This window comes from Tursiops truncatus, chromosome 3, assembly GCF_011762595.2.
Source record: "Tursiops truncatus isolate mTurTru1 chromosome 3, mTurTru1.mat.Y, whole genome shotgun sequence".
Taxonomy (NCBI): Eukaryota; Metazoa; Chordata; class Mammalia; order Artiodactyla; family Delphinidae; genus Tursiops; species Tursiops truncatus.
The window spans coordinates 166904632-166932078 of record NC_047036.1 but is presented as its reverse complement, the minus strand read 5'-3'; the positions used below and the strand labels follow the sequence as shown (position 1 = coordinate 166932078).

At 60.8% G+C, this 27447-nt stretch overlaps 4 protein-coding genes across 23 annotated transcripts in view; 2 read left to right on the top strand and 2 right to left on the bottom strand.

Moving 5' to 3' along the window:
• Positions 1 to 4533: 4533 nt before the first annotated feature.
• On the bottom strand, positions 4534 to 10877 carry NDUFA11 (NADH:ubiquinone oxidoreductase subunit A11). Of its 2 annotated transcripts, none has more exons than XM_073803375.1 (4): positions 10555 to 10877; positions 6393 to 6485; positions 6158 to 6280; positions 4534 to 4716 (listed from the first exon to the last, which is right to left on the bottom strand). In XM_073803375.1, exons 1-4 carry the CDS (start codon positions 10595 to 10597, stop codon positions 4604 to 4606), a joined length of 372 nt encoding a protein of 123 aa, XP_073659476.1. In that variant the 5' UTR covers positions 10598 to 10877; the 3' UTR covers positions 4534 to 4603. The 2 variants fall into 2 exon arrangements, with proteins under 2 accessions (XP_073659476.1, XP_033710462.1); XM_033854571.2 differs by having other exon boundaries at positions 10501 to 10871.
• Positions 10878 to 11410: 533 nt separating this feature from the next.
• Positions 11411 to 14924, top strand: VMAC (vimentin type intermediate filament associated coiled-coil protein). 2 transcript variants are annotated; one of them, XM_004315952.4, is made up of 2 exons: positions 11411 to 11894; positions 13064 to 14924. In XM_004315952.4, the coding sequence occupies exons 1-2, from the start codon at positions 11704 to 11706 to the stop codon at positions 13380 to 13382; spliced, it is 510 nt and encodes a 169-aa protein (XP_004316000.1). In that variant the 5' UTR covers positions 11411 to 11703; the 3' UTR covers positions 13383 to 14924. The 2 variants fall into 2 exon arrangements, 1 of the variants encoding a protein (XP_004316000.1); XR_002178810.3 differs by having other exon boundaries at positions 11761 to 12012; positions 13064 to 13203.
• Positions 14925 to 15149: 225 nt separating this feature from the next.
• RANBP3 (RAN binding protein 3) overlaps positions 15150 to 27447 on the bottom strand; it is a 56965-nt gene continuing 44667 nt past the window's right edge. For 11 of the 16 annotated variants that reach the window (XM_073803360.1, XM_073803364.1, XM_073803367.1 and 8 more), the window contains 8 exons: positions 26468 to 26571; positions 25219 to 25297; positions 24009 to 24111; positions 23434 to 23558; positions 21922 to 22042; positions 20038 to 20180; positions 19457 to 19640; positions 15150 to 15836 (listed from right to left, as the gene is read on the bottom strand). In XM_073803360.1, the coding sequence (XP_073659461.1) occupies positions 15751 to 15836; positions 19457 to 19640; positions 20038 to 20180; positions 21922 to 22042; positions 23434 to 23558; positions 24009 to 24111; positions 25219 to 25297; positions 26468 to 26571 (945 nt within the window). In that variant the 3' untranslated portion in view covers positions 15150 to 15750. Of the gene's footprint in view, positions 15837 to 17531; positions 19372 to 19456; positions 19641 to 20037; positions 20181 to 21921; positions 22043 to 23433; positions 23559 to 24008; positions 24112 to 25218; positions 25298 to 26467; positions 26572 to 27447 lie in introns of those variants that run through there. The other 5 variants (XM_073803365.1, XM_073803369.1, XM_073803371.1 and 2 more) reach the window with 3 other exon arrangements.
• CAPS (calcyphosine) lies at positions 16182 to 18071 on the top strand. Of its 3 annotated transcripts, none has more exons than XR_012331122.1 (5): positions 16182 to 16497; positions 16555 to 16678; positions 16759 to 16936; positions 17079 to 17489; positions 17799 to 18071. XR_012331122.1 is itself a non-coding variant. In XM_019947113.3 (5 exons), exons 1-4 carry the CDS (start codon positions 16596 to 16598, stop codon positions 17453 to 17455), a joined length of 570 nt encoding a protein of 189 aa, XP_019802672.1. In that variant the 5' UTR covers positions 16195 to 16595; the 3' UTR covers positions 17456 to 17489; positions 17799 to 18071. The 3 variants fall into 3 exon arrangements, 1 of the variants encoding a protein (XP_019802672.1); XM_019947113.3 differs by having other exon boundaries at positions 16195 to 16678; positions 17079 to 17285; positions 17354 to 17489; XR_002178809.3 differs by having other exon boundaries at positions 16185 to 16678.

The following is a 27447-nucleotide window of genomic DNA, read 5'->3' as shown; positions in this document are numbered from 1 at the left end:
CAGTGGGTGCCCCGAGGCACCCAGGGCCCCTGCTCCCTCCTGGAGCAGCCCCTTCCGGGTGCTCAGATGGGCCAGGACCCGAAGCGCCTGCTATGGTGGACGCAGGATGGATTCCAAAGTGTCTGCCCTGCCTTGCTGTGTCCACCTGGGAACATGCCAGGCTTTGGCCCTTCCTCCCTCTGGCTGGGTTTCGCATCACCTTGGTTTTCTCTCTGAAGCACGGTTTTGTCTAAATCACTCTTTTTCATTTACATGTTTGCTCATTTTACTGTTTTACTTTTTTTTTTTTTTTTTTTTTTTACCGTTTTACTATTTCTTCCTTCAGACCAAAGGCTGAGTTCCAGGAAGGCGGGGGCCTCATTGGTCTTGCTGGCTGATGGGATCCCAGGCCCAAGTCTCTGCCTGACACAAGTAGGTGCTCGGTAAACACTTGTAAGTCTTGGCTTCGAGACCCTCACAACACAGACGGTTCCTATCTGTCCCCGCCTCCCCCCACCCCCCAGCAGCCATCATCTATGGGGGTAAAGTGAGTGGGACCCCGCCCAGAGCAGGGCTGGGCCATGTATTTACAGAGCTCTGCTGTGTTCCCAGGCTGGGTGCTGACCCAAGGGTATAACAACCAGGATATGTCCCATGCTCCACTAAACAGTACACAGGAGGATGATGGGGGATTTGGAAGCTGGTAAGTGTGATGGACAAAAAGAGAAGAGGGTAAACGGCGTGTGGGGCGCTGCGGGCTGGCTGGGGCACCATTTCAGTGGTGTGTCAGGGAGGTTTCAATGAGGAGGTGACATTTGAACTGAGAACTGAAGGAGGTGAGTTGGCGAGTTGTAGGGGACATCTGCAGGGAGAGATGTCCAGGCAGAGGTCACAGCCTGTGCAAAGGCCCCGGGGCAAGACCATGCCTGGCGTGTTGGAGGAACAGCCAGGAGGCCCGTGTGTCTGGAGCAGAGTGAGCGAGGGGAAGAGAGGGAGGAGGGGAGGGCAGGTCGTGCAGGGCCTTGTGGGCCGCGGGGAGGACCTGGGCTTTTATCCCCAGGGAGGTGGGAGCCCTGGAGGGCTGTGGGCAGAGGGGGGACATGACCTGACTCTGGTGTTGCCACTGGTTGTTGTGGGGAGGACAGACTGGGGGTGAGGGTGGAGCCGGAGACCAGGATGGGGGTGAGTACCCAGGTCCAGGCAGGGCCGGACCTGGGTGCGAGCTGCGGAGGGAGTGAGATGTGGGCAGACCCAGGATGGATTCTGAAGGCAGAAGGGTGTGAAAAGGGGTTAGAGGGCAGAGGACCAGCCTCCAGGTCCAGCAGGGGCAAACGGCAGGCCTGTGGGGCCTCCTCGAAAGCGTCGTGTGTCCTGCAGTCCACGTCCAACATAACTTTTTACAGGAATTTGTGAGGGTGTAACTTTGCTTTTAAGATCACTTGGCCGCAAAAACACCTCCCTTGTCCCACGGCGACCACATGGGAAGTCTTTCAGAGACAGTCTACAATGCTCTTTGCCAACAATAGCTATGATAATAAAAGAACTAACACTGGGGACTTCCCTGGCGGTCCAGTGGTTAAGACTCTGCACTTCCAGTGCAGGGAGCGCAGGTTTGATCCCTAGTCAGGGAACTAAGATCCCGCATGCCATGCCGTGCGGCCAAAAGAATAAATAAAATAAAATAAAGAACTAACACCGAGTGCCTGCTGTGAGCCAGGCCCTGTGACATCACCTCTTGGGGCCTCAGTTTCCTCATCTGTAAAACAGGACTAATGTCAAGAGCTCACTCCCGGGGCTGTTGTCAGGATGCAACAAGCCCACAAAATGACAGCAACATCACCATCGACAAATGGGCCCTGCTGGCAGGTGGGAAGGGCTCGAAGGGTTTTCTCCTTTTCTCTTACTTGGATGGCTCACATTTTCTCGGCTTGCTAAGAGCTCAGAGACCCGGCCCAGCCTGGAGGGCTGGGTCAGTCCTTGCAGCTTTGTCCCCACTGGCAAGTGTCCCCAGGGCTAGGGTCCTCGGGGAGGGAGTGCCCCACCACTGACCCCAGGCCTGTATGGCTCACCTGCTGTGCCCTCTCCCAGGCCTTTGATCTTGCTCTGTCCTCTGCCTGGGACACCCTTCCCCTCTGTGCACATCTGCAAAGACCTCTTCATGCCCAGGTCCTCCCTTCTCTGCCTCATCCAGAAAGCCCTCCTGTCGCCCCCTCCCCTCGCTAGTCCAGACTGTCTGGGGCTGGGGGTGGCCTCGTCGAGGCGGGGGATGAGTGTCTCTGGAAAGGTCCTCCACTGCCCTACGTTGGGGCTGCTGTGGCAGGATGTGGGGTTCCAGGTCGAGGAGCAGGGGAACTGGATCCACTGGACAGGGGCCGTTCCCCCAGGGCCTGTGTGTGGGGATGATGCGGGCCCCTCACAGCTTAGTACTGTTAACGGCTGAGGGGTCTGGGGCTGCCTGGAGCCCGGTGAGCAGCTGCTCCCTCCTGCCCCATTCTGGGGGGGCCCGCGTCGTTGCTGGGGGCACCGTTCCAACGCTGGCTGCCAGCCCCCAAAGGGCTGGGTGGGCGGCAGCACAGCCCTGGCCTGAGCTAGAGGGGAAACCGAGGCCCAGAAGTGGGCTGGGGCTGGCTGGCCGTGAATGAGCTCTTCCTCCGCTCCGTGGGCCCTTGGACCCGGCACAGGGTTTGGGCTTCAAGAGAGCGGGGGCTGAGGAAGGGTGTAGGCGGGAGGGGGGCCCTGGGCAGATCTGGTTCTGGAAGCTACTGCTGTGCAGGGGCTGGGAAGTGACCAGCTGCGGGGCCTTGTACAGGTCCTCCCGGCTCCAGCCCTTGGCGGCCCCGATGACGATCACAGGCCCTATTTACGGTGACGACGGGGCCACGCTACCAACCCGCCACCAACTCGAACCTGTCGCCCCTGCTGCCCGGGCTGCTGCGGGGCGGGACAGGCGGGAAGCCGTGGAAGGAGGGAGAGGCAGGCAGCAGGGATGGAACCTGACTTCTCCGCGGTCGGGGCAGGGTGCCGGGGACCTGGGGGGGGACCCGAGCACGGTGGGCTCCGCCCCCTGCCAGCCACCGCAGGGACAGACCAGGCTGGTGCAGGAGCAGGGGACCCTGGCCGCCGCCTAGAGGGCAGGGAAAGGGCGCTTCCATGGGGTGTAGCTATTTTCCCTCTTCAGGGAACATCTCTGAGGGAGGGACCCGGTCATCCCCACTTCCCAGGCGGGGAAACTGAAGACAGAGCCAGGAAAGAACCAAGTGTTGGGTTTCGATTGCAGGTCTCGGAGCCCAGAGCCCTCTTGGGCCCTCCCCTCCCAGTCCATGGGCCGGTGGGGCATCTCCACCCTCTCTCAAAGCCCCCCAAGTCCAGGCTCGGGTAGCTAGGCCCGGACGTGACCCCAAGCCGGTGGCCGGTCCCAGGCCGCACGTGGACGCTGGCGCCCACTCCCTGGAGGGCGTGCTGGACGAGGGGCCGTGTCAGCGTGGAGAGGCTCAGTGTGGCAGGTGGGGAGGCTGAGGGGCCTGGGCTGGGAGGGACCTGCATGGCTGTTCGGCGGCTGGGGGCATAAGGAAATGGTGGTGAGGCCAGCCCAGCCAATGGCCGTGGGGCTGGGGCCCTGTGCTCTGCTCAACACCCGGATGAGTTATTAGCTGGGGTGGACAGAGGAGGAAAGCAAGGCTCCAAGCTTGGCTTTCAACCATGTCCAGGCCCCCAAGAGAGGAGGAAGGGGAAGGAGGGACGGGCCACACACCAGGGAGGGGGTGCGTGAGAGCTGCGACCAGCCTGGCCCGCTCCTGCCGCCCCCGGGCCACCTGCAGCGCCCAGACCCCTGCCAGGACCTGATCCCACCCTCATCCGACCCTGCTCCCTAGGGTGGGACCCCGAGAGCCCTAATTTATGGCCCGTCGAGGTATGCTGGAACATGCCGGGCCTTCCTTTCTGGCTTCCAGGAAGGACTGAGCCAGCTGTGCAGAGAGCCCAGGGCCAGGCCGTGCCAGCATCTGGAGCCGCCTAAATCGCCAGGCCCGACAGGCAGCAGCGGCCGAGGACCTCGGGTCCCTCTTCTCGTTGCCGTGGGTACCTGCCCTGAGGGCTCCCGGTGGCCTGTCACCCACCTGTCGGACGGGGACGAGGCTCCGGGGCCAGGCTGTCCAGGGCTCTCTGCTCCAACACCCAGGAATTTGGAAACGGGCCGTGCATGGGGCCTGGGCGTGTTTTCCACATGCTGTTGGCTTTGGGGGGAGGCCCAGAGAGGGGCCTGCAGGGGGGCCCGCAGGAAGGGCTGTGGGCAGCAGGGCCCAGTCCCGCCCCATGGGCTCCAGCCCGCCAAGAGAACAGGCCGAGGCCCGCAGACCCCTGCCCGACGCCTGCTCCCTCCTCCGGGGCCCAGCTGGCGCCGTCGGGCCGTCAGGCACAGACCCAGATGCCTTATCTCCTGCCGCTTCCTCACTCCTCCAGCATCCGCCCTGAGGCCCTCACCAGTGCTGGCCTGTCACCCAGCACTCCTCGGACAGGGCTGCACCCCAGAGAACAACGGAGCAGGGGAAACTCACACAGACATACACAGAATTTATTATTTTTAGACGAATTTCAACCTGCCTGAAGTTCCAGGAGGCGGCAGGGCTCACACCTTGGGCTCTGCAAACACCTTCCAGCCCTCCAGCTGGCCCATCTTGACCAGGGCGGCCGTCATGCCCATGTACGCACAGGCGGCAGCTCCAATCCCGTAGCTGTGGGCTGTGAGAGCGGGGAGGCTGGCGTCAGGCACGCACGCGGGCAGCTCACTCATGCCCACCCGGGGCGCCGGCAGTGACCGCGAGAGGACAGCCCCCACTCCAAGCTCGGGTGGCCGGGATGAGCCCCCAGGCCCCGTGCCTTTGAAGACATGTGGCGTGGAAACTGAGGCAGGGAGGAGGGAGGAGGGAGGCAGCAGTCCAGGCTGCTGGGTCCGGGGGCGGGAGGGGACGGATGGCATGTTGGTCGGTCTCAGCTAGTGTCCTGGCTGAGCCTGCCCTGCGGTCCGGGAAGCGGAGAACACAAGACGCCTGTGGCCTGAGAACGGCCGCAGGAAGGGGGTCTGCCTGCTGGGTGCGAGGCTCACACCCCCATCGCAGGCTCAGGGGCGCTGGTCAAACCCAGACCCCAGCCAAGGTCTCGAAGCGAAGGCCAGGAGGGCGCGGGCCTTCTTCCTCAGCATCCTCCCTCTCTGCCCTGCTGGAACCGTCCATGGAACACTCCCGGCCTGCTGGGCCCTAGGCCCAGCGGTTTATCTGAGTGTGGCTCTGCCCGCCGCGCACCCCTGCCCCACCCAGGCGAGAAGAGCCGTCTGCTTCCTAGTCCAGGCGGCTCCACTGTGCAAGCCTGGCCTGGGGCCCCGCCCGCCTCCCACTAGGGAGGCATCCGCTCCTGCTTCCCGGGTGCCCTCGGGCCACCTCATCCCCCCTCGGAGACTCAGTTCCTGCATCTGTAAAGTGGGGATGGTGAGAGCGGCTCCCCTGCAGGGCCCTGGGTGCTGGGAGAGGGGCTGCAGCTCCAAGGCCAGCCCCACATGCTCCGTGCGTGCTCAGGGGCCGGCGGGGGAGACAGGCGGCGACCTCGTGTTCTCTGACAAGACGCAGCAGACAGAGGAGAGAGACGCGGCAGACAGGAGAGAGATACGAAGCGAGGGCGGGCGGGGGCCAGGATCACACACCCTGGATCGTATGTAGGGGGCTGGAACAGCGAGAGGGACCGCCGTGCTGACATCTGGGGGAAGGGTGTTCAGGCAGAGGGCACAGCCCACGCCGAGGCCCTGGGGCAGGACCGTGCCTGGTGTGCAGGGGGCACAGCAAGGAGGCCACGGGGCTGGAGCAGAGCGAGCGAGGCGGCGAGGGCAGGGAGGGGACGGGAACAGTCCACGCGCGGGGCCTCGGGGGGCCATGCCAAGTGTCACAGGCAGCCACAGGAGGGCGAGAGGGTGTGGCGAGGTGGGCGCGGGTAGCTGCCTGAGCAGCAACAGCTGAAACCACTGCTACGCTAGCTGGTGGCCAAGGTTCAAAGGTGCTGGGAGCTCTCAGGGCAAGGGCCGGCTCTGCAGGTGGACGCGCGTTCTTCCTGCCCGCCGCCCCCACCAGGCCCAGGCCCAGGAGACAAGAGAGGGAGGAGGGGTGGCAGAGGTCAGGGGCGCGGGCTCACTCACTGCGTGCTCCCAGGGCCAAGCCTCCGGCGCAGCCTCCGAGGAAGTAGTTGAGAGGGTCGTCAGGCTTCTCGCGGACCTGGGCGCTGATGCAGGAGGTGAGGCCGAATATGGCACCGATGGCAGCTGTAGGAGCGGAGGGGAGGGACGGGCCCTGAGTCTGAGTCAGGGGCCCAGACCAGCGCCGGGAGGGCCCGCGAAGGAGAAGCCCACGCGCCGGGCGGTCTCGCTCGCTCACCTGCGGTAAACGTGTACCGTCCTGTCCTCGCCACTCCCTCCAGGAAGGAGGCCGGGGTCTGGAGCGCCACGCTGTAGGCGGAGGCGATGAGGCCTGTGGGAAGAAGGGGCGGGGAGGTGAGTCAGACCCGGGCCCTGGCTGGGGGCTGGCCCCTCCCCATCCCACAGTGACCGCTCCCTTCATCCTCACAGCAGCCACCAAGGTGGCTCCTGGCGCCACTGCTTGGCCCAGGAGGGGCCGTTTCAGTCCCACAGTCGATGAGCTGGGGCCCAAACCCGGCTCCGAGGCCTGGGCTCTCACCCGCCCTCTCCAGCCCCCAGGCCTCCCCCTACCAAGGCCTACAGAGTGCCACCTGCGTCCCCCTGCCCTTGCTGGCCCCTCGCAGGGCACCAGCCCAGCACACGGCCTCCGCAAGGATGGGCTTGGGCCTTGGCGGCTGCGCTGGCACTCTGGCCCCGCTCCCCACTCCCACGACAGGCTGCATCCACCCGCAGGGCCCAGGGTTCCTTAGCAGAGGCTCGGAGGCTCGCTCCGGGGCCACCAAGGCCTCTTCCTCGCCACCGCCGGCCCGTCCCTCGGCCCTGGCTGGCTCAGCCTCACCACTCTCATCAACTCTTACATCTCCGCCGCCGCCCCGGCTGCCCTGCCCCTGACGTTGGCTTTTACGTGTGAGGGGCCCTGGTGGGGGCCAGGCCTGGAGCCAAGTGCCAGGTGGGCGGCCAGGCCTGAGGTCCTAGCCTGGGGCATCCTGAGGGAACGCTGACCTGGGCCGTGTGTGGGTCTGGGGTAAGACTGGGGCAGCCTCGGGCAGCCTCCCCAGCCAGACCCTCTTCAGTGGACATTAGACCAAAGGCAAGCTGGCTGGCTCCAACACGGGGCTCCCCACCCTCCAGCTGACCCTGCTCGGGGCAGACAATGCACCCCTCCTCTCCCGACAGACCACCAGGGTGAGCAGGCTGCCAGCACAGAACTCCTGGGGCCAGCCCACCCCAGACAAAACACAACTGCCACCTGCCAGGCGGCAAGGGCACCCACCACCCCATTCACCCTCCTCGGGGCCCAATGGGCTCAGTCCCCTCTGATCCGTCGCTTCGTGGGCAGGGCGGGGGGTGTCCTCAGACAGGCAGAGCGACTTGCCTGATGCCACCCAGCAGAGCTGCCTGGAAGCCAGAAGGGTCTACGCCAAAGGCCAAGCGCCACCTTCACCGATGCCCCGGGGATGTGGGCCCCGCCAGGTCCCCAAGCCTGCAGCTTCTGGAGACCTCACAGCTTGCGTGCAGCCCTCACGTGACCTTCCTGGCTGAGCAGTGTTCCCCCCCAGCCCTGGCTGGGGTTCAGCTCACAAGAGCTGTGGGGAACTTTTCACACTGCACAGCGGGGGTAACCTTGAGAGCAACCCCGAGGCCAAGAGGGCCACCCCACTTCCCAGACAGGGAAACTGAGCCCCAGGGACGACAGGAAAAGAGCACACACACAGAAGGCTCCCTCACGCAAGGCGCCCACCTGAGGACTCCCCAGATCAAATCCCTCCTAATCTCATGATGAACCCTAGGGTCCCTGCTCCCCTCAGAGCGGCTGAAGGCTGGGAAGGGGGGAGGGGACCAGAGTCTGGGGTTCCCCCAAGCCTGCACGGCCCGCCCTGGCCCAACAAACCCCCTTCTTCAGTCATTCTCTCACACGTCCCCACCCCCAAACCCCACCTTGTAAAGAGGCTGAATCAGAGGGGGCTCCCCATCCTGCCTGGGACCTGGGGAGGCACGATCTCCAGAGCTGGGCCAGGAAGCAGGAGTTATGACCCTCTGCCGAAGAACCACTGACAAGATTCAGTGACGGTCCCCAAACCCAGTCAGGCAGTGAGTCCTGGCGGGGGAACCTGATTGACCCCACCCCCATTTGCCTGCGGTCCTGCCTGAGGGACGCCCAGTTCACAGGCCACGTGGTACACAGAGTGCCCCACAATCCCAAGACCCCTCAGAAGTCCTTTACCTGGGAGCGGATGACCTGGAAGGTGCCGGACTATCCCAGGGTCAAGGACTGGCCTCCTCCCCCCAGCAATCCTTCAGTAGGTGATGTGCCAGCCCGCGTCCCCGGGAGCCCACCTAACTCCTCAGACGCTGCAGCCGCCCTCCCCAGCACTCGAGAGTCTCTACTGACTCGGCCCTTCCACAGGCTCCCGTCACCCCCTCAAAAGGCCCCTCCCCAGGCCCTCCGCCTGCTCCTAGCCTCCTGAAGTGACCGTCTTGACACGGTGCACATTCATTCATTCACAATCTGTAACTGTGGACCCACATACATTCATTCACTCGTTTATTGTGTACCTTCCCTCACTCATTAATTCATTCACAAGTCACTCATTCATTCATCCTAGTTACTGTGGGCCTTCCTTCTCTCATTCATTCACTCACGAAGTCACTCATTCGTTCACTCCTAGTTACTGCCCTGTCTTCCTTCCTTCCTTCCCTCACTCATTTGTTCCTCCAGTTATTGCGTTCCCACGGGGTGCTGGGCTGGGCTAGAGCCCGGCTCCCTGCCCTACAGGGGCCCACCATCCCAGGGAAGCCAAGTGTGAAACGAGTTCCCTGGGTGGAGGGCTGAGGGGCGGCAGGGATGGAAGGAGCGGGGAGGTGAGGGAGGATCCAGGAGCATGTTTAATCAGGTCCTGAGTGTTAAGTGGAGTTGGTCAGTGAGAAAATGCGGGCAGGCAAAGTGAGTGACACACGCACACAGCAACGCCCTCGAAGACCCCCGGGTCCCCTGTAGGGCTCCTGGAAGCCAGCGACCACCCCCAAAACTGAGTCTCTCCACGACCACCCGACATAGCGCCTCTGTCAAAGGTTTCCACCCGCACCCCCTCAAACACCCTCCAACAAGCCCCCTCCAGGCTCTGTTCAAGCAGATGCCACAAAACCCATCCCCTGGGGCTCCCCCTTCAGCCTTCCTGAAGACCCTTCAGGAGGACCCTGGAGCCACATTCCTTGCCCCAGTCACCCCCAGGAGCAGACCGGGATTTGCAGCCCGGCTCCCAAAGACACCGGGGCAGTTCATCCACCTCTCTAACCTTCAGTTTCCGCCTCTGAGAAATGAAAATGATAACGGTGCTTCTTATTAAATATGCAGAAAATGGTAGCGTTGACTAGGTCCTAATGCAAAGCCTCCCAGTGCAGACTCAAATTCTGCCAGGCCCTGTTGCAGGAGCTGGAGATACAGAGGTGGCCCCCAAACCCATCATACCTATGTCTCAGACTGAGATTGGGAAGGAGACTAGAAGAGGCTAGACTCCAGGGTCTCCCCTGCAGAGGATTGCCAGGGCTGTGCATCCCCTCAGATTCCCCCAAGGCTACCCTTATGGTAGCTGCTGACTCACTTCATTTATCATCTCCGCAGCGCCCCTAAGACCCCTCTGATGGCCCCCAATAAAAGTTTCAGATGTCTCTGACCACCCAGTTCTCCTGGATCCTACAAAGACCTCATCCCACTCCAGAACCTTCTCAAACTTCTGCCTTCAGACACCTCAATAATAACCCACGATCCTCCCAAACTATCTCAAAGACACCAGTTGGAAAGTCTCAGAACCCTCCAGCTTCTCTGACACCGATAATGGCCCCGTCCCACTCCACCACTTCCCACTCCATCACTTTCCCAGAGCCTGGTGAGCGTTTCAATAATAACCTCAAAATGCCAGCACCCAGGGATTTTGACGACCCCAGTGACCAGCTTGTAACATGTACCACGACCTTCCAGGGCCCTCCAACCCTGCCACACCCATCCCCCCACAACGTCTATCTCACACCAGCGGTCCCCATGGCCGGCTCAGACACCCCGACGATGGTCACGTACCACTCCGCGAGATTCCCAGTCCCCATGGGACCCCCTCGGACTGCTCCCAGTGACCCTATGACCTCTCTGCGCCCTGTGAGTTAGTCCGACACCCTCACAAAGTCTACCTTGTACGAGAGCCCCCGAGCGTCCCAAGGCCCCCCCAGACACCCCGACGATGACCACTGCCACCCCGCGAGATCCGCTGCCCCTCCAGGACGCCCTCGGACAGCCCCCAGTGACCCCACGGCCTCCCTGCGCCCTCCGCCCTGGGGACCCGACCAGCGCTCACCAGTGGCACCACCGATACTGGTGGTGGCGTAGGCCTTGTGGTGGCACTCGGTACCTTCGGGGATGTCCCAGTACTGGTGAAGAAGCGTCTTAGCCATGACGGAACACCCCGGGCCCCGCACCGCAAGACCCCACGGCTCCCAGCGCCCAAGGGCGGACGCCGCTGACTCTCGCGAGACTTGCTGGGCGGCGCGCTCAGCCTCTCTTGAGGGCGAGACGGCAACAAGCGAGCAACTTTATTGAGCGCCGCGGAGGTGGACACGGGTCGCGCTCAAGCGCTTGGAATCGGGACTGGCGTAGAGGAAGAGCGCGTGCAGCCCTGGCCGACTTCTGGAGGGGGAAACTGAGGCCGACCAGGATCAGTGAAGGCAGATGTCGCTAGTTCAGCTCAGAAGGTCGTGGGTCAGGAGTGGTTTGACTCCCGGAGGTGGGGCCTAACTAGGGGCGGGACTATCAAAGGTACTAGGCCTATCCACAGGCACAGACGAGACCGCGGGGCCGTACTCCACTTGATAGGAGAGAGACGTCATTATGGGGCGGGACGTGGCGGGATGTGGCCACTCCCAGCGCCCGAATCTGTGGGGAGGCTTGGTTACGCCCAGTGGCCAGTCTTAACCCAGAGTCTGAACAGCGTGCGACTATTTGGGGGCGTGGTCAGGCTCAGGGGCTTAACGAGAAAGTGTCCAATCCCAGTGCTCGGATTCTTAGCACGATGTGGTCTGTTCCTAGTTTGTGGCTAGTCCAACCCCTGGGCGGGATGAAGAATGCTCTAGGCTTGGGGCGTGGCCAGAGCCCAAACATAACCTGAAGGCTTGTGGGCCTGACCAACCCGGCGTTAGCTTCTAAGTGGGGGGGGGGGGGGGGGGGTTTGTCCTGTCTCGAGGGAATGACCAATCCTGCTGCCAGAGCCCGAACTGGGGCGCCACCAGAGGACAAGGCCAACCTGGGGGCGTGGTTTGTTAAGACCTTGGCCAATCTTGGAGTTAGGCCCGGCTCAGGGGTGGAGTTTCGAGTTGCCGGAACCAGCGAGGGTGTTCGAGTTTGAGGAGGGCGAGACCCAGCCCTGGAGGCGGAGCCTAGCAGTGATCGCGGCCAATCACGCCGAAGCCCTGAACGGACCGCTGGGGGCGTGGCCCCGTGGGCGCGGCCAGGACCGGTTCCGGGCCGCCCGTGGGCGTGGCCGGGCCTGGACCGCGGCGGGGCCATGTCAGCGCCGCCGCCCTTGCAGATCCGCGAGGCGAACGCACACCTGGCTGCGGTACACCGGCGCGCGGCGGAGCTGGAGGCGCGGCTGGACGCGGCCGAGCGCACGGTGCGCACCCAGGCCGAGCGCCTGGCCCGCCACGACCAGCAGCTGCGCGCCGCCCTAGACGAGCTGGGCCGCGCCAAGGACCGGTGAGGCTCGGGGCCGGCCACATGGACTTCTCGGAGGAGGTGGGCGGAGGCAGAGCCGAGACTGGAAAGGAGGACCGGCAGGGGAAATCGTGTGCATTCACGTGGAGCCGGACTACTGGTGGGATTGGAAAAACAAACACCAAAATACTTGACTTAGTTTTCACTATGTAAAGTTGAGAGGTGTCATACAAGTGTGGGTATCTAACTTAAACAGGGTCCATTTTACCACTAGGCAAAATCGGCTGGTGCTGAGTGGTGCAGGGACCACCAGCCGCCTGATGTAGGTACTGGAGCCATGGCAGGTTCTTGAGGAGGGGAGGATGGGATGATATCAGCAGTTTTGAAGAGTCCCTCTAGCTGAGGGTTGAAAGGGATGAGACAAGTGCCCAGGGAGGAAGGTGGTGCTGAGGACCGGGTGGGAAAAAATTCAGAGCTGGTTGGATTCATTACTTCATCTTTACTGAGCATCTACTATGGGCCAGGCACTGTGCTGGGTATTAGGGCACATCAGTAAGACCTATGCAGCCCTGCCCTCAAGCAGACACATTGTTAGGCAGTTCCAATATGGGGTGATTGGGTGTGTGTGATGGAGGGCCACACGGCTCTGAGGGGGCCCAGAGGGAAGGCTTCCTGGAGGGGGAGCCATCTAAGCTGAACAACAAATAGGAAAAGAGGTAGGGGACAAGGGAACTGCAGGAAGAGCTACAGGGATGGATGAGAGAGTGTGTTAGTCTGCTGAGGTTGCCGTTAAAGAATACCACAGACTGGGTGGCTTAAACAACAGCAAATCATTTCTCACAGTTCTGCAGGCTGGGAAATCCAAGATCAAGGTACTGACAGATGCAGTTCCTTGTGAGGGTCCTCTTCCTGGCTTGCAGATGGTCATCTTCTCACTCTGTCCTCACGTGGCACAGAGAGAGAGCAAGCTCTCTGGTGTGTCTCTTACAAGGAAACCCTCATGACCTCATCTAAACTTACCTCTCAAGGCCCCATCTCCAAGTACTATCACATTGTGGCATAGGGATTCAATGTATGAATTCGGGGGAGGGACACAGACATTCAGTCCATAATAGGGGGACTTTATCCTGACAGGGATGTTGGTCGGGAGCAGGGGAAGAGAACCTCTGGCTCCCCCGTGCCATAACTGCCCCGTGTTGCCTTCCTGCCAGTGAGATTGCCGCTCTCCAGGAGCAGCTGTTGACCTCCGAGGCTACTGTCCAGAGTCTGCAGGCTGCCGTGTGCCGGAGGGACAAGCTCATCAGGCAGCTGCAGCCCCGGGCTGAACTGCTGCAGGACATCTGCCGCCGCCGGCCACCCCTGGCTGGGCTGATGGCCACCCTGGCTGAGGCTGAGCGCCTGGGGCCCTTGCCGGCCAGTGTCCCCAGTCACCCACTCCCTGGTGGGCCCAGTTCACACCTTGCCAACAGTACTGGGGAGGAAGAGGACAGGGACCACCTCCAGCCTGCTGTGTTTGGGACCACTGTGTGAGTCTCAGAGTAGATTCCAGGATGGAGAAAGAGGACCCCTACGGGGACTTTTTCCACTGCTGTGGGTGTCCTTGGGGGTCACCAGTACCCCAGAGAGGACCCCGTGGCAGAGCCATAATCCTGTCCAAACGTCAGAACCTGCTAAAGAGTCATAGGTTTCAAATGGGCGGCCTACAGGAACAAACGCAGATGTTGAACCCGGAGAGAAGTGTTTGTTTTTTTAAAAACAAAACTTTGAATCAATCAATCACCCTTGTTGGAGAACTGGCAGTGCTGACACAAAAATCTGGATTTCTAGCTTCGGACTGGGCCGTGCCTGCCTGGATCTGAGTCCAGGGCACCCTCTTCAGTGAGTGTGAGTTTCAGGCCCCACATGTCTCTTAGGGCCAGATGTCTGGCCCCTGAAGCATCTGAGTTTGAGACCTCTCTTTTTCTAGTGGAGGCGGATGATTTGAGTTTCTCTCCCTTTCCCCCTTGCCCTGATTTTTGTTCGTCCCGAAGCATTCCCCATCCTAAAGCTTTTTCTTATTCTCATCTCAGTCCAGAATTGTGAGCCTCAACCCTCAGGCCATTTTGCATTGGTTATATGAAGACAAAGTTTTAATCCTAGATTTTTTCCCCCCAAACTCTATCCTTCCCTCAACGCAGGGAAGAGTGTGTGCGTGTGTGATGTGCTGAGATGTCTGCAGCCAGGCTTTGCTGCCCAGGCAAACTCGGGCACCCCATAAGCTTTTCTTGATAGCGTCCTGCCTCAGGGTCTTGACACTGGCTGTTCCCTCCGCCTAGAATGCACTTCCCCCAGCTGTCACATGACTAGCTCCTTGTCACTCAGGTCTTTGCTCAAACGTCACCTCCTCCCAGAGGCCTTCCCTGACCACCTTATTGGAAGTCATTCTTCTCCACTCCACCCCCACTGCCTCATTTGATTTTCTTTATGTAACTTCTTACCATCAGAGTGGAAGCTCCATGGGGGCAGGGTTTTTGTTCTCTGTCACCAGTGGCAGGCACACTCTGGGACCCCGGTAGGAACAGGATGGGTCTATGGGCCCTGAAGAGAGCCAGGGACCCCAGCACATCCCATGAGGCGCCCCGGCCAGTGTAGCTTTTGTAGCAGCAGCTGGCTCCTTTTTATATTCCTTAGAGAATCTATTTTTTCACTCCTTATTTCTATGCTGCCCTTCTTGGCCCAAGATATTCGGGGTGCTTTTTTTTTTTAAATCAAAACAGGGAACCCTGTGCCCTTCTCTGCCCAGCCCAAGTGCCTGGCCTGGTACCATGGTAGCTTTTTACCGCCTCCTGACTCAGGGAATGGTCATACCAGGAACCATGGCGGGGCACAGCCCCTTTCAGCCCGGAAGGCTCAGCGTCCACCCTCAGCCCTCAGGATGGGGCCGCCTGGCGTCTCACAGTGACCCCTCAGTGTGGCAACCATGGCCCGGTTTTCTCCTTTGGACGAACAGGGGTTGGAGGGTGCTGTTTGTACGAGGCGAAGGCAGGCTGGCGCCTGTCGGAGCTCAAGAATAAACCAAATGATTTCGTGGCATTGGTCCTTCCTCCTTTCTTCCTGGTGGGGGAGCTGGAGGGGGGCTGCTGTGCTGCTCCTGGTCCAGGGTGGGGCCCCGCTGGGTGCGGAGACACAAGTTACAGCCCCGGGAGCTTGTGCCAGGCACTCCACACACACGGTTGTGTCTCATCTCCTCAGACAACTATGCACACAGGCATCACCCCATTCTACAGCTGTGCAAAGCAAGGCTCGAGAGAGGTAAAGTGAAAAGGGCCTCTGGGTCGGAAGGGCCCTGGCCACTTCCAATTTTTTATTGTTGAAATTCTGATTCTCTTAAAAATGTGCAGATGCCCAAACAGAGCTACAGTAGTTGTGGTTACATTCTACATTTTTCTATATATATAAAAAAAAATCCAACATTTGTAACCCTCATAAAAATACACAATGGAGTATTTCTTTGCCTATGTAAAGAATTTTGGACTGCAGCAAGCCACAAGAATTTCTGCAGCAGAGTGCCACTGCAGTTTCTCATAAAACTGATGGTGTTGCAATCAGCTGTAGCTTGAATCGCAGCGCCGGGTGGCTTGTGATCCACGGCTTGGCTTCTGACTGTGGCAGCAACTTTCGACAATACCACTGTGCTGTGTGCAACTGCAAGCTTTGAAAAGCTTCTGATGATCTCTGGGTCTCTGCGGGTGGTGGCGTCCCCAAACGGGGGCCCACGTTTTTAGTCCTGGGAAATCCATTATCATTTTCAATCCTGACTGTTGGTGTAACGCTCTCGGTTGGCAAGATGTCCAAAGTCTCGACAGAAGGCATTCAGTGATGGCAGCCTTGGTTCCTCTTGGATTACGGATGTCAGGGGTCAGGGTCGCTTCTCCGGCCGGTACTGGAGCCCCTGGCTCAGCGGCTTGTCATGAATGAGCCAGCCCACCAAGTGATGTTTGAGACCTGGAAACCAACCACCAGGTGACCCATATTGACTGGCCCTAAGTAACTACCAGGAATTGCTTTGTTCAAGTCAACGTTGATGTCTGTAGGACCCAGCTGTGAGCACCACCTGCTGGACAGGGGCCTGGGTCACCTCGAGTCCTTTAAAATTGGATCCCTCAGCAGCTTTGGCTGCGGCCGTGTGAAAAGGGGCTGGTGGCTGGTGAAGCCCAGAGAAGGGAGGGGACCTGCTCCAGCTCACACAGGAATTGGGCCTTGCCTCCCTCCATCCAGGACACTGGTCCCCACAGGGCTGTGGCCCACCCTTCCTCCTTGTGGTTAGGAAGTGACCCCCTCCCCCCCACCACCACCTGGGCCTGGCTTTATCCCAGGACCTGGGCACTGCAGGGAGTAAGCGAGCAGGACAGCAGGTGGACAGCGGCGGCAGCAACAGCACTGCCCTGTGCCTCTCGGCCCGCCATATGCCCCCACAGGGCCATGCTGAGGGCCATGAGACTCTGGTGCCTAGAGAGTTACAGCTGGGGCCCCTCCCAGTCTCCAGGGTACCGTCCCTTAGCAACAGCCCGGCCCGGCAGGACACACTGCCAACGCTGGGTAGAGCAGGCAGAAGGCAGAAGGCAGGCGGAGCAGCTACCCGGACTCCAGGACAGACGAAGGCCAGGTGAGTGAGCGGGGGCACCCGGCCTGCAGCCTGGTTGCCGAGCGGGAGCCCCTCCAGATCTCTCTCCCATCCAGCAGCCCAGGGAGCCCTGACCCATCATGGATGCTGTGGACGCCACCATGGAGAAGCTCCGGGCCCAGTGCCTGTCCCGAGGGGCCTCGGGCATCCAGGGTCTGGCCAGGTGAGCTGTCCCCTCACACCTCCCCAACCCCCCGGATCACTTTCCAACCACGCTCCCTGCCCACGCCCCCTGCCCCCCAGGTTTTTCCGCCGCATGGACCGGGACAGGAGCCGGTCCCTGGACGCAGGGGAGCTCCAGCGGGGCCTGGCCGAGCTGGGGCTGGTGCTGGACACAGCCGAGGCGCAGGGCGTGTGCAGGCGCTGGGACCGTGACGGCAGTGGGACGCTGGACCTGGAGGAGTTCCTGCGGGCACTGCGGGTGAGGCCGGGCGCTCGACCGTGCGTGAGTCCCTCCACCCTGTCGTCCGGGGGTGCCAAGTCCTTGTGGGCTTATCCACATCGGTGTGGGGACTCGGGGGACCTCCCGAGCTCCACCCCCCCCAGTCACCACCTCCCCCCAGCCCCCCATGTCCCAGGTCCGGGAGGCAGTCATCACAGCCGCGTTCGCCAAGCTGGACCGCAGCGGGGACGGCGTGGTGACTGTGGATGACCTCCGGGGGGTGTACAGCGGCCGCGCCCACCCCAGGGTGCGGAGCGGGGAGTGGACGGAGGAGGAGGTGCTCCGCCGCTTCCTGGACAACTTTGACTCCTCCGAGAAGGACGGGCAGGTGGGTGCGCGGGTACCACCCCCTCTGCCCACGCCTGCGGTCCCCCCTGACAGCCCATCTGCCCCCAGGTCACGCTGGCCGAGTTCCAGGACTACTACAGTGGCGTGAGCGCCTCTGTGGACACGGATGAGGAGTTTGTGGCCATGATGACCAGCGCCTGGCGGCTGTGAGCGGTGCACACCCACTCGGCTGGCACCATGCAGCGTAGGGCCCCACCTGGCACCCCTGGGTCAGGGCCCCTCTCACCTGGGCTTTGAGCTGAGCAGCCCCGGGGTGGGGGATGGAGGGGATTGTGGGAAGATTGAGGCCGCAGAACCGGCTGGACCAGGTCTCCAGGGACACGGCTTGGCCACCAGGTGTCAGTGGGACAAAGGTTCCAACGATGGGTCACTGGTTCAGGAGCCCAGGGAGTGAGACCCTCCATGCCCACACCATGCCGACCCCAGGTCTCCTCCTGGGTCTGCTCAAGTGAACCCTGTCAGCACCCTCACCCCTCCCTCGTGACTCCCCCAGGAAGCCAAGCAGCGCCCGGGTGGGGAAGCAAACTGCTCTTCTGTGACGCAAGGCTCTGCACGGAGCGGCCGGTCTTGGAAGGCAGCCGAGCTTGGTCACCTGCCCAGGTGTGGAGTGCGGGGCAAGCCAGGCTGCTGAGGAACCGTTCCTGGCCAGGTTGCCTGGCTTCCTGAGGCCCCTGGGGCATGCGGGAGGCCAGAGTTTTAGTTAAAAGTTTTAATGTAGTTCCCAAATACATTTCATATGACAATCTTACATAAATGTTCCAAAACACATGGGCGTTATCTGGTTTTACTTGTCACTAGTTGGCTAAGGCTTAAAGCAGAGAAGTGTGACCGGATCTGCTGGGAGGGCCTTTGGTGTCGTCCCGTGGCTCAGGCGCGGACGCGGATGCGGGCTGCACAGGCCACCCTGAGGTGTGGGCGGCACAGCTCAGACGGGCCTCCCCCTCACCCTGTGAGGGCCCTGTGCACAGAGGCCTCCTCTGCGGGCCCCGCCAGGCGGGCGGCACCCAGCTGGCTCTTGGCCACGCTATGGGGTGGGGCGGGCAGAGGGCGCCGCTCCTGTGTGTGCTGCGAGCATGGGTTCTGCCCATGTTGTCTGGAACCGGTCCGCTCGCTGCCCCCTCCTTGAAGGCCCTGCCAGGGTCCCCCTCTGCCTCTCACAGAGGCCCCCAGCCCTCGACGGTCTTGGGGGCAGAGATGTCCAGGGCTGGGCAAGGAAGGAACGGCCAACAGCAGGAAGCAGGTTTTGCACCTGGGTGCCTGATGACGGGTGACCCATGTTATGGGGACAGACAGGAGGATGGGGGGGAGCCCTCCCACGCCCTCCCATGCCCAGTGACCCTTTTCTAGATAGGCTCTCCAGGCCCAGGGCCCAACCCCTCCGCACCCCACGACTTGGCCTGGAGGAACCCCAGGTGGGGAGCACCCCCGGCATGGGGGCCGGGGCCACAGGGGGAACGAGGACGCAGCCCACGACGGAGCCGTGCCTGCTCAACACACAGAAGAGAAGCGCCTCGATCTAGGAAACCAAATACAAAGCCCTGGGGGGGAAAGGAAAGGTCTAAAAATAAACCCCCCAAATCAGAACGTGGGAGCTGGGAGGTAAAGACAGTAGTAACAGAAGGTCCAGCAGGCCCAGCGTGACACTGTGTGGACAGACCCGGTGCCCGGGCAGGTGGAGGCGGGGAGAGCCGGCGACACGACGAGGGTGGGGTGAAGAAACGAGGGGTCCCAGTCCCAGTGAGAAGCCGTGACAAGTCTTAATGTGCCATTTCAATTCAAGGTGGGGAGGGAAGAAATGTTCTTTTTCGTTTTGCTCATCAATATGATGAGGTTCGTGTCCCAAACCACATTCAGGCAGTTCCCGAGTCTGCTTCTGAACGGGACGTGCGGATCCAGACTGTGGCCACCCAGCGGGGAGTGTGGTTCCCGAGCCCCGCGCCTCGACGCTGCCGGAGGGAGGGGCGGGCGGGCGGGCAGACAGACGGACAAAGCAGCAGGCTCGTGGGCAGCCGGCTCCCGGCGCTATGTGCTCCCGGCCGTCTGCCCGTCCCCTTCGTCGCCAGCGCCTGTGGGGAGCGGTGGCCTGGCCGTCAGGTGTCTGCCCTGGACACAGCCCCACCCCTTGGGTCAGCCCCGGGACCCCTGGCTCACCGCCTCCGGTGGCCCCCGACGGGGCCAGGACGTCGTCGTCGTCGCTGTCGTCCTCATTGGACGGGGCCGCCCCAGGCTCGGGGGCCGGCGTCCTGGCCTCCTGCTCCTGCTCCACGTGGCTGCGCAGCGCCAGGATGCGGTGGTGCAGGGCCGCATACAGCTGGCCCGTGTCCTTGGAGCTGGCCTGGTGGAGGCAGAGGGGAGGGCCAGGTTACAAGGCCTCACGGGGAGACCCCTCCTCAGGTGACGTGGCCGCAGCCCCTGCCGTAATGGGATGTCCCAGCTCCCGGGCTGGACTGGGGAGGAGCCTGACCTCTCTCCTCGACAAACCCGGGGACAGCAGACCGAAGCTCCCCCAGGTCCAGGGCCTGTCCTCCCGAGGGGTCCACAGAGCCTGGGCCGGGCCAGCCTTCGGTGAGCCATCCCGACCCTGGAGGCCTCCTACTCTCCCCGGCCAGGCCCTCAGTGCAGGGCTCTGAGTGCTAGGCATGGGGCTGCCCTGCCCTCGTCCGGGGGCTGTTTGGACAGCTTTGTTCCCCGAGAGGCCGGGGGCAGCCCAGCCCGTCCCTGGGGCTGCTCACCGAGATCAGGAAGACCTTCACGCCCTGGTCCTCCGTGTCCATGGCTGTGATGCGGATGCTCTTCTCACTGGCCTTGTCCATCTGCATCTGGGCCCACAGCTTGGTGTTGAGGATCAGCCGCAGGCTGCCCTGGGTCCGCATCACTGCAACCAACGAGGCCATCAGCTCTGCCCCCCACCCCTCGACGAAGCCGCTACGAGAACAGACACAATCTGCAGGAAAGCCAACACCCCCAGGGTGAAATCCCACAATCCCCCCAAGGTCCACGAAAGCCTCCTGTCTGCTGAGCGGCAGCCCTGGCAACCCCCCACCCCTGGCGGCACATCCAGTGGGTGGAGCTGGTGCCAGGACGGCGGCTCCCCTGGGGAAGGGGCTGGTCAGGCGGCAGCAGGAGGCGGAGGTGGGTCTGCACACTGGGGACACGCCACACGAAGTCTACGCCCCCTGACTGTCGCCACACACAGGCCAAGGCGCAGCTCCTGCCCCATGAAAAGGAGCTAACTGCTTAGAGGAAGCGTCAGGGCTGACCGCTGCTCAGAGCCTCCATCAGGAGGGAGACAAAGGTAGACTGAGGGCAGCACACAGTGGAGAAGAACAGGGGACAGGCCTCTCCTCTCTGGAAATGTGTGTGAGACCACGAGTTCCACCCACAGCGGGCCCAAGGCCAATGTTGTCCTGCTCAATTTGTCCGAGCCTACCCACCCTGCCCGAGCCCCAACCCCATGGACACAGGTGAGCCCTGGCCTTCCTGCCAGCCCGGCCCTCCCCACTGGAAAACCCGGAGCAGATTACAAGCGGTCACCCCAATCTGGGTGACCCTCACCCCCTCCAGCCCTCTGGGCCCGGCCTCACAGCCCAACCCACCCCCCGAGGTGGACTTGGAGGGAAGGAAGGTCAATGCCAAGGATCAAAGGGTGAAAGGAGACGATGGCCGGGAAGGATCTCAACAAGGGAGGGAGCAGTGCAATTACAACGAGGGTGGTCACAGGCTGATGACCCAGGGGCAGAGCCACGAGCCGCGGGGGCTCAAAATCCTGCGCCCTCTCTGTCCAGATACACTTGCACGTTTCCATTAGGGAAAATGAAAAAGAACAGTGCCCGAACAGAAGCCCAAGTGCATAAAAACAGTGCCGAAAAGACGCAGCATGAGCTACGCCTGGGCCAGGAATGGACGTTTCTGTAAAGGCCGCAGGACAATTTTAACTGGGGAGGATTAAAACAACAAAACAAAACAAACAAAAAAATGAACACACACGTTTCACATATATACAAACATGCCCGCACACACATCCGTTCTGTAACAAGCGTACTTCCGGGAATAAGATTCACGTGTAGATGGCCCCAGTAGCATTACTTACAAGTCAAAAACAATTAGAAACAACCTACATGTCCGTCAGCAGGGAAATGGCTGAATACACTCACGGCCGATGGAATGTTAATTCATACAGAAGCTTTTCAAAAACAGTCATATTTTAGGGAAAATTTAATAACACAGGAACACGCCCACAAAACGGCAAGTGAAAAGAACAAGAGACAAAGTCACCCCACTTCCTTAACAAAGATCCACAGAACAGGAATGGACCGCCAAGACAGTCTTGGCAGACAGAGATCTCCCTCTTTTTGTAAAGAGATTTTCGTTGATGTTTGGTTTCTTTGTTTACTCACCACGAAACAACTGACACTTTATAAGAAAATACGTTTGAAAATGGCTAAATCCTTTCATCCACTTTCACGATCAGGAAGAGGAACATCACAGAAGGGCTGGCGGCTGGAGCCTCTGGGCCAGGCCGGGTCCCGCAGGCTGAGGGCCGGCTGTGGGTGCAGACAGGGAGCCCCGCCCCGCCGCGCCCCAGGCTCCTCCACAGAAACCTGGCCGAAGCTCACCTAGTCGGGACTGCAACGTCCCATCGTCAGTCGATGCCATGTCGTTGAGTCTGAGCAGCCCCCGGCCTCTCTCCACCCACGACTGCGAGGTCTTGTCAAAGACAAACAGCTTACACTGGATCTGGAACACAAGGTGGCCCTCTGGGTGAGCAGGGACCCTGGCCGGCAGACAGACCCCGGGAGCCTGCAGGGAACCCGCGATGAACCAGCAGGGTCAACGAACTATGGTCTGGGGGACACGTCTGGCCCTTGGCCACTTTTCTGTCCTGCCCTCGAACTAGAATGGACTTTACATCTTTAGAGGAGTATTAAAAAAAAATAATCATTAAGGAAATGCACATCAAAACCACAATGAGATACCACTTCACACCCACTAGGATGGTAATAACCAAAAGGACAGATGACAACAGGTATTGGAGGATGTGGAGAAATCAGAACCCTCACACCTTGCTAATGGGGATGGAAAATGGGGCAGCCACAGTGGAAAACTGTTCTCCAACACATTAAACGTGGAGTTATCATATGGCCCAGAAATTCCACTCCTAGGTATCTACCCACGAGAAGTGAAGCACGTGTTCACATAGAAACTATTACGTGAATGTTCACAGAGCATCATTCTTAATACCTCAGAAGTGGAAACAAACCAAGCGCCCACCAGCAAGTGACTGGATAAACAAATGTGGGCTACCAATACAGTGGACTGTTATTCAGCCTCGAAGAGGAGTGAAGCGCCGACACACGGTCCACCAGGGATGAACCTCGAAAATGTGGACACAAAAGGCCACATGTTGTACGATCCCATTCACGTGAAATGTCCACAACAGGCAAATCCACGGAAACAGAAAGTGGGGTTGCCTGGGGCTGCAGGAAGGGGGATGGGCAGTGACTGCTCATGGGCACAAGGCTTCTTTTTGGGGGGGCAAAAATGTTCTAAATTAGTGAATACAGTAAAAACCACTGAACTGTACGCTTTAAAAGGGTGAATTTCATAGTATGTGCACTGTACCTCAATAAAGTTGTTATACAAAAAAAAATGCAAGAGAGACCACACGTGGCCCTTTACAGAAAAAGTTTGCAGATCTTTTAAGTCAGTATCTCTCAAGATAGATAGATAAGAAAAACTGTGAGTGGGGGAAAAAAGTACCACTAAAAACCCCACATTAAAAACTCCCCAAAGCCACATATACGTGGTTTATAGACACACACGCAGGTATGTGTGAAAGGACGAAGGGCAGATGGAGCCCCACCACACTGGACGTGCTGCCCCAGGAGGGGAGGGAGATGGGACGGGGCACGGGTGCCATGAAGTCTGGTCTAAGAAAAGAACACAGCACCATCGGGACAAAATAATCACAGCTGTTGACTCTGGGTGGCAAGAGGTGTTTGTTACACGTCTTTGTAGTTCCCTGAATTATCGAGACTGTCTCAGAACAGACCGTTTGCTCTAAAACAGAGCAGTACAAGAAGTCCGCTAGCCGCACCGACGGGTCCCAGAGGCCGGGCGCGCCTCACCTGCAGCACGTTGCTTTCGGCCTCCTCCCCGGTGATCACCTCCACCTTTTCCAGCAAGCACTTCCGCGCTGTCGCCTTGGTGTAGGCGGCCGCCGACTCGGCCAGCGACTCTGCAATGTTATTAGCTAAACGACATTGACTATTGATTTGGTCAGGGGGAGGGTGTACCTCACAGGACACCCAAAGGGTGGCTCTGGCCTCAAGGGGGCCAGCGCCTCGGGCCCACAGCGGACCCTGGCAACGCACCACGTAACTCTGCCTCGGAGTCTGCTGGGCGGCCACCGGGAGCGGCCAGTGCAGCTGCGGCCTCCCACTCTCCCACGCAGGCGAGGAGGGCAGACAGCGAGAGACCTCCGAGGGCGCTGAGGAGCGTCTGCCGCCTCAGGGCGAGGAGGAGGGCGACAACCACCTCAACCCCATCCTGGTCACCAGGCAGGGCCCCGGGCCTCGCCCCCCTCCTGCTCACTGGACAGCCAGCACGCACGGCTGTGGGCTGTGCCCGAGGGTGGTTCACAGCGTCCCCGCCCCTCCCTGCCTCCCGGACGCCCCCGGGAGAGGGCAGGACCGAGGCCTACCTTTCTCGGGGGTGGCCTCCTGGGACGAGGACTCGGACCCGGACTCGGCCACTGTGTTTTCTCTGTTGGCATCCGGGCTGACCTCGTTTAACTTGGGCGGGCTCTGCGGGGAACGAAGGCGCACAGGAGGAGGGGGCGTGGGGGGTGGTCCCGGGGGCCGACCGCTGCAGGACAGGGAACCCCTCTGCCGGGAGGCAGCTCCTGGCGCCCCCCGCCCAGCAGAGGACCCCCTCTGCCGACGCTGGCCTCCCTCCCGCACTCTGGGGACCCGCCCAGCCCCAGCCCATGCGCACTCAGCGCCTGCTGAGCAGCATCAGAGACAGGCGGTCCTCAGTCCTCACAGGCCCGCCCGGACGCGCACGCGAGCCGCCTCTGGAGCCTCTGTGGCGTCACCTGGAGGTGTGTGCCACCAGCCGACCTTGGGCCACCTGGTCCCCCTGGCCCGTGAAAGAGTTCTTTGCCTACTTCATCGTAATCGAAAAAGGACAGTACTGACGCTCAAGAAAAGAAGCAGGCGGCTCCTTAGTGAAACAAACACTGAGACCAAGACGGCAGGAATCAGGTGGGCCCCAAACAGCGCCTGAGCTGCCCTCACAGTGGACACAGCGGGGCTGTGTGTAATGATTGGGAAAGAAAAGGAAGAAAGAGAAGGAAGCGGGTAACGACCCTAGAAGCCCATCCCGGGCTGGCTGGGCTCTCTGGGACCAGGATGTGGCCCGCGGTCAGCCACGTGCCTCAGCCGTGGTGTGTCAGGAGTGCAGGGGACACTGGAGACCCTGCAGGGTTGCCCCCTCGCCCCCCACTCTGTGCTGCAGCCTCACGGTGGCGATGGGGCTGCCCTCCCTTGGCTTCAGAGGTGGCACAGGGTGGTCCCGGCCCACATGGCTAAGGAGTCTGGCCTGACGGCTGTCACCGCACCTGCCCTTAGCTGGGAGGAAGCGCGGCCCGTGACTCAAGGGAAGCCCCTCTCAGGACGAGGAAGGACAGGATGCGCGACACTGGCTCCTACAGAGCCTTCCTAGGCCACCAGCGCCGCCCCCCGTTTAAGCTGAGTCTGAGCTGGGTCTTCTTTCTCTTACTTGGAAAAGAAAACATTCTAATTTCACAGGACTCAAGGCAGCAGCCACACCCGACGTGTCCCGGTGACCTGCGGGAGGCTCCGAGAGCCTTCCAGGCCCTGGGCAGGACAGTCCCCACGGGGGTCACTCACCAACACGCGCTCACTCATGTTCTGGCCAAATATGAATTTGCTGCTGGCGGCGTCCGCACTGTTGGCTGAGCTCTCTAAACTGAAGAGGAGACACGCTGTGAGCGCAGGGTGGCACAGGGCCAGGCGGTGTGCACGCCCACATGCGCGGCACACACACACGGTCGCACGGTCGAGGCCCCGCTCCGCCTCGGGCTGGGCTGGTGTGCCAGGGACAGGTACCCGCAGGCCTCCATGCCAGCCCTCTCCAGGCGGCAAACACAGACCCTTGGCTCGCACCGCCTGGCACCAACTGCACACGGGCGCCGTGTGACACACCAGATGCCCGTCTTCCCCAACCCCCAGGAGGTGGGCAGCACCACACAGAGGCTGAGCGCAGGGGCGTTCCGTCCACTCCCAGCAGACAAACCCGGCTGTCTCTTGCCAGTGGGCTGCCCCCGGGAGGCACTGCAGCTCTCTGGGTCCCTCCCCAGGCCTGCACCAAGGAGGTGATGCCTCCTATGGGGTGGCCGGCAGGTGACACAGGATGACCTTTGGGGAGCGCTCAGCAAACGGCAGCTGCCCTGGCGGTCACACTTCATCCGTTTTAAGACATCACAGGCTGCACGTGCCTCCCAATTTGGGAAACACTCAGGTGCAAAAAATGCGTCTTAAAATATCTGATGCACTCTGCTAACCGGGGGCCAGGCAGCCAAGCAGCGAGGTCACTGTTCCCATCGGGCCTCTCCGAGGTGGGAGCCCGCACGGCGCCTGCTCTCCTGGCCCATCTCCCAGGCAGGGACGAGCCTTCCTTCTCAAACACCCCGGCAGCCAGGCTGTTGGCAAGTGCCACCACCAGTAGCGCCAACGGCGAGCCCAGATCCAGGGCAGGGAGCACCTGGTGACAGGAGACAGCCGAGCTGTCACTGGCCCACCGGGTTCTGTTCTGGGCACAAGGCCCGGGTGACAGAGGTCACTCCCGGGGCTGGGCTGAACAAGCCCACGGGACTGGGGTCCTGCCTTAGATGTCTGCTGAAGCCCACCATCCCAGCCCCTCCACATCTGTGTCCAGAGCGGAAAAGAGGGAGGGGCTGCACGGTGACTGGGATTCTGGCTGCACGTGCCCTTGCCCTCCCGAGGAAGGACTGGGCTGGCTCCTGGTGCAGGAGGGTCCAGGCTTCTCTGGGCCCTGAGGCAGGTACCACGGGTGACCACGGGCCCGAGGCGGAGGCTCTCCCCGGACAAGGCTGGGCACCAGGCCCGAGGCGCAGACCTGGAGCTGATGTACTGAAGGAAGTAGTTGGTGGCGGCTGGCGCTTCTGAACTGGGGTGTCCGGCGTTCTCCATGTCCACTACTTCAGCGTTCTCATTTATTAACTGGGAAACAGAGAGGAAACACTGCTCAGAGAACGGCATGTCCTGGACCTCTGCAGCTCAGCCTGCGTCCACAGGCCCTACGCTGACATGCGGCATGGCTCCGTCTACATGTGTGTACCCTGGGGTGTGGTAAGAGTTAAGATACAAAAACAGTCCATAAGGCACTAGGGAGCCTTTTCTACCTTGTTTTAAAAAAGCACACTCAGGCTGGCACCTTGTTGGCATTTTTATCAATACTTCTGCACCGAGGAATCACAGGTCGCTTACAAATCTTACATTTTAAGGGGTTCATTATAAACAAAACAGAAGCATCATTTCTCAAGGCTGCTTTTACGCCAACTGCCATGCTAGCCTGGTTAAATACATTCTCCGATGAAACTCTCCCGGGAACGCTGAGAGGTGGGTGTTAGCCACCTTGCTCTGAGTGAGGAAGCAGAGGCTCAGAGCGGTTAAGAAACCACGGCTTTGAGTCGCCCCCCCATTGAGAAGCTGGGATGCAACCATGAGACGCCCGGATCCCCACGAGACATCGTCCCCACCCCAATCTCAAGGCAGCGAGGAACAGACTCGACCTGATGGCTCAGGCCAGGCCCCCGGTCCCCAGCATGGGTGGATTTCCAGGTCCTCCCTGCTGTTGCTTTCTGCTCCCAGGAGAGGGCAGCTGCCAAGGGACTCAATATTTTGCCTAAAGCTGTGCAACATCAACACCTATTCTTGTGTCTCTTGGGGTATGTGTGCTTCTACTGGACCGTGGGCACCAGAGGAGGAAGCTGACGGCGTGGCCTGACATCTCCTCCACACCCGAGACACTCTTGTTTTCTCGTTTCAGGGCTTCTCACCTTTTGCGTTACTGACCCCGGGCGCGGGTGGTTCCCT

Coding starts and splice junctions, on each gene's coding strand:
- NDUFA11 (XM_033854571.2), bottom strand. CDS start 10,597: ATGGCTAAGACGCTTCTTCACCAGTACTGGGACATCCCCGAAGGTACC. Junction 6,486..10,500: donor CAGTATCGGTGGTGCCACTG/GTGAGCGCTGGT, acceptor TTCTTCCCACAG/GCCTCATCGCCTCCGCCTAC. Junction 4,717..6,157: donor CTTGGCCCTGGGAGCACGCA/GTGAGTGAGCCC, acceptor CCGCTCTCACAG/CCCACAGCTACGGGATTGGA.
- VMAC (XM_004315952.4), top strand. CDS start 11,704: ATGTCAGCGCCGCCGCCCTTGCAGATCCGCGAGGCGAACGCACACCTG. Junction 11,895..13,063: donor CTGGGCCGCGCCAAGGACCG/GTGAGGCTCGGG, acceptor CCTTCCTGCCAG/TGAGATTGCCGCTCTCCAGG.
- CAPS (XM_019947113.3), top strand. CDS start 16,596: ATGGATGCTGTGGACGCCACCATGGAGAAGCTCCGGGCCCAGTGCCTG. Junction 16,679..16,758: donor GGCATCCAGGGTCTGGCCAG/GTGAGCTGTCCC, acceptor CCTGCCCCCCAG/GTTTTTCCGCCGCATGGACC. Junction 16,937..17,078: donor AGTTCCTGCGGGCACTGCGG/GTGAGGCCGGGC, acceptor ACCTCCCCCCAG/CCCCCCATGTCCCAGGTCCG.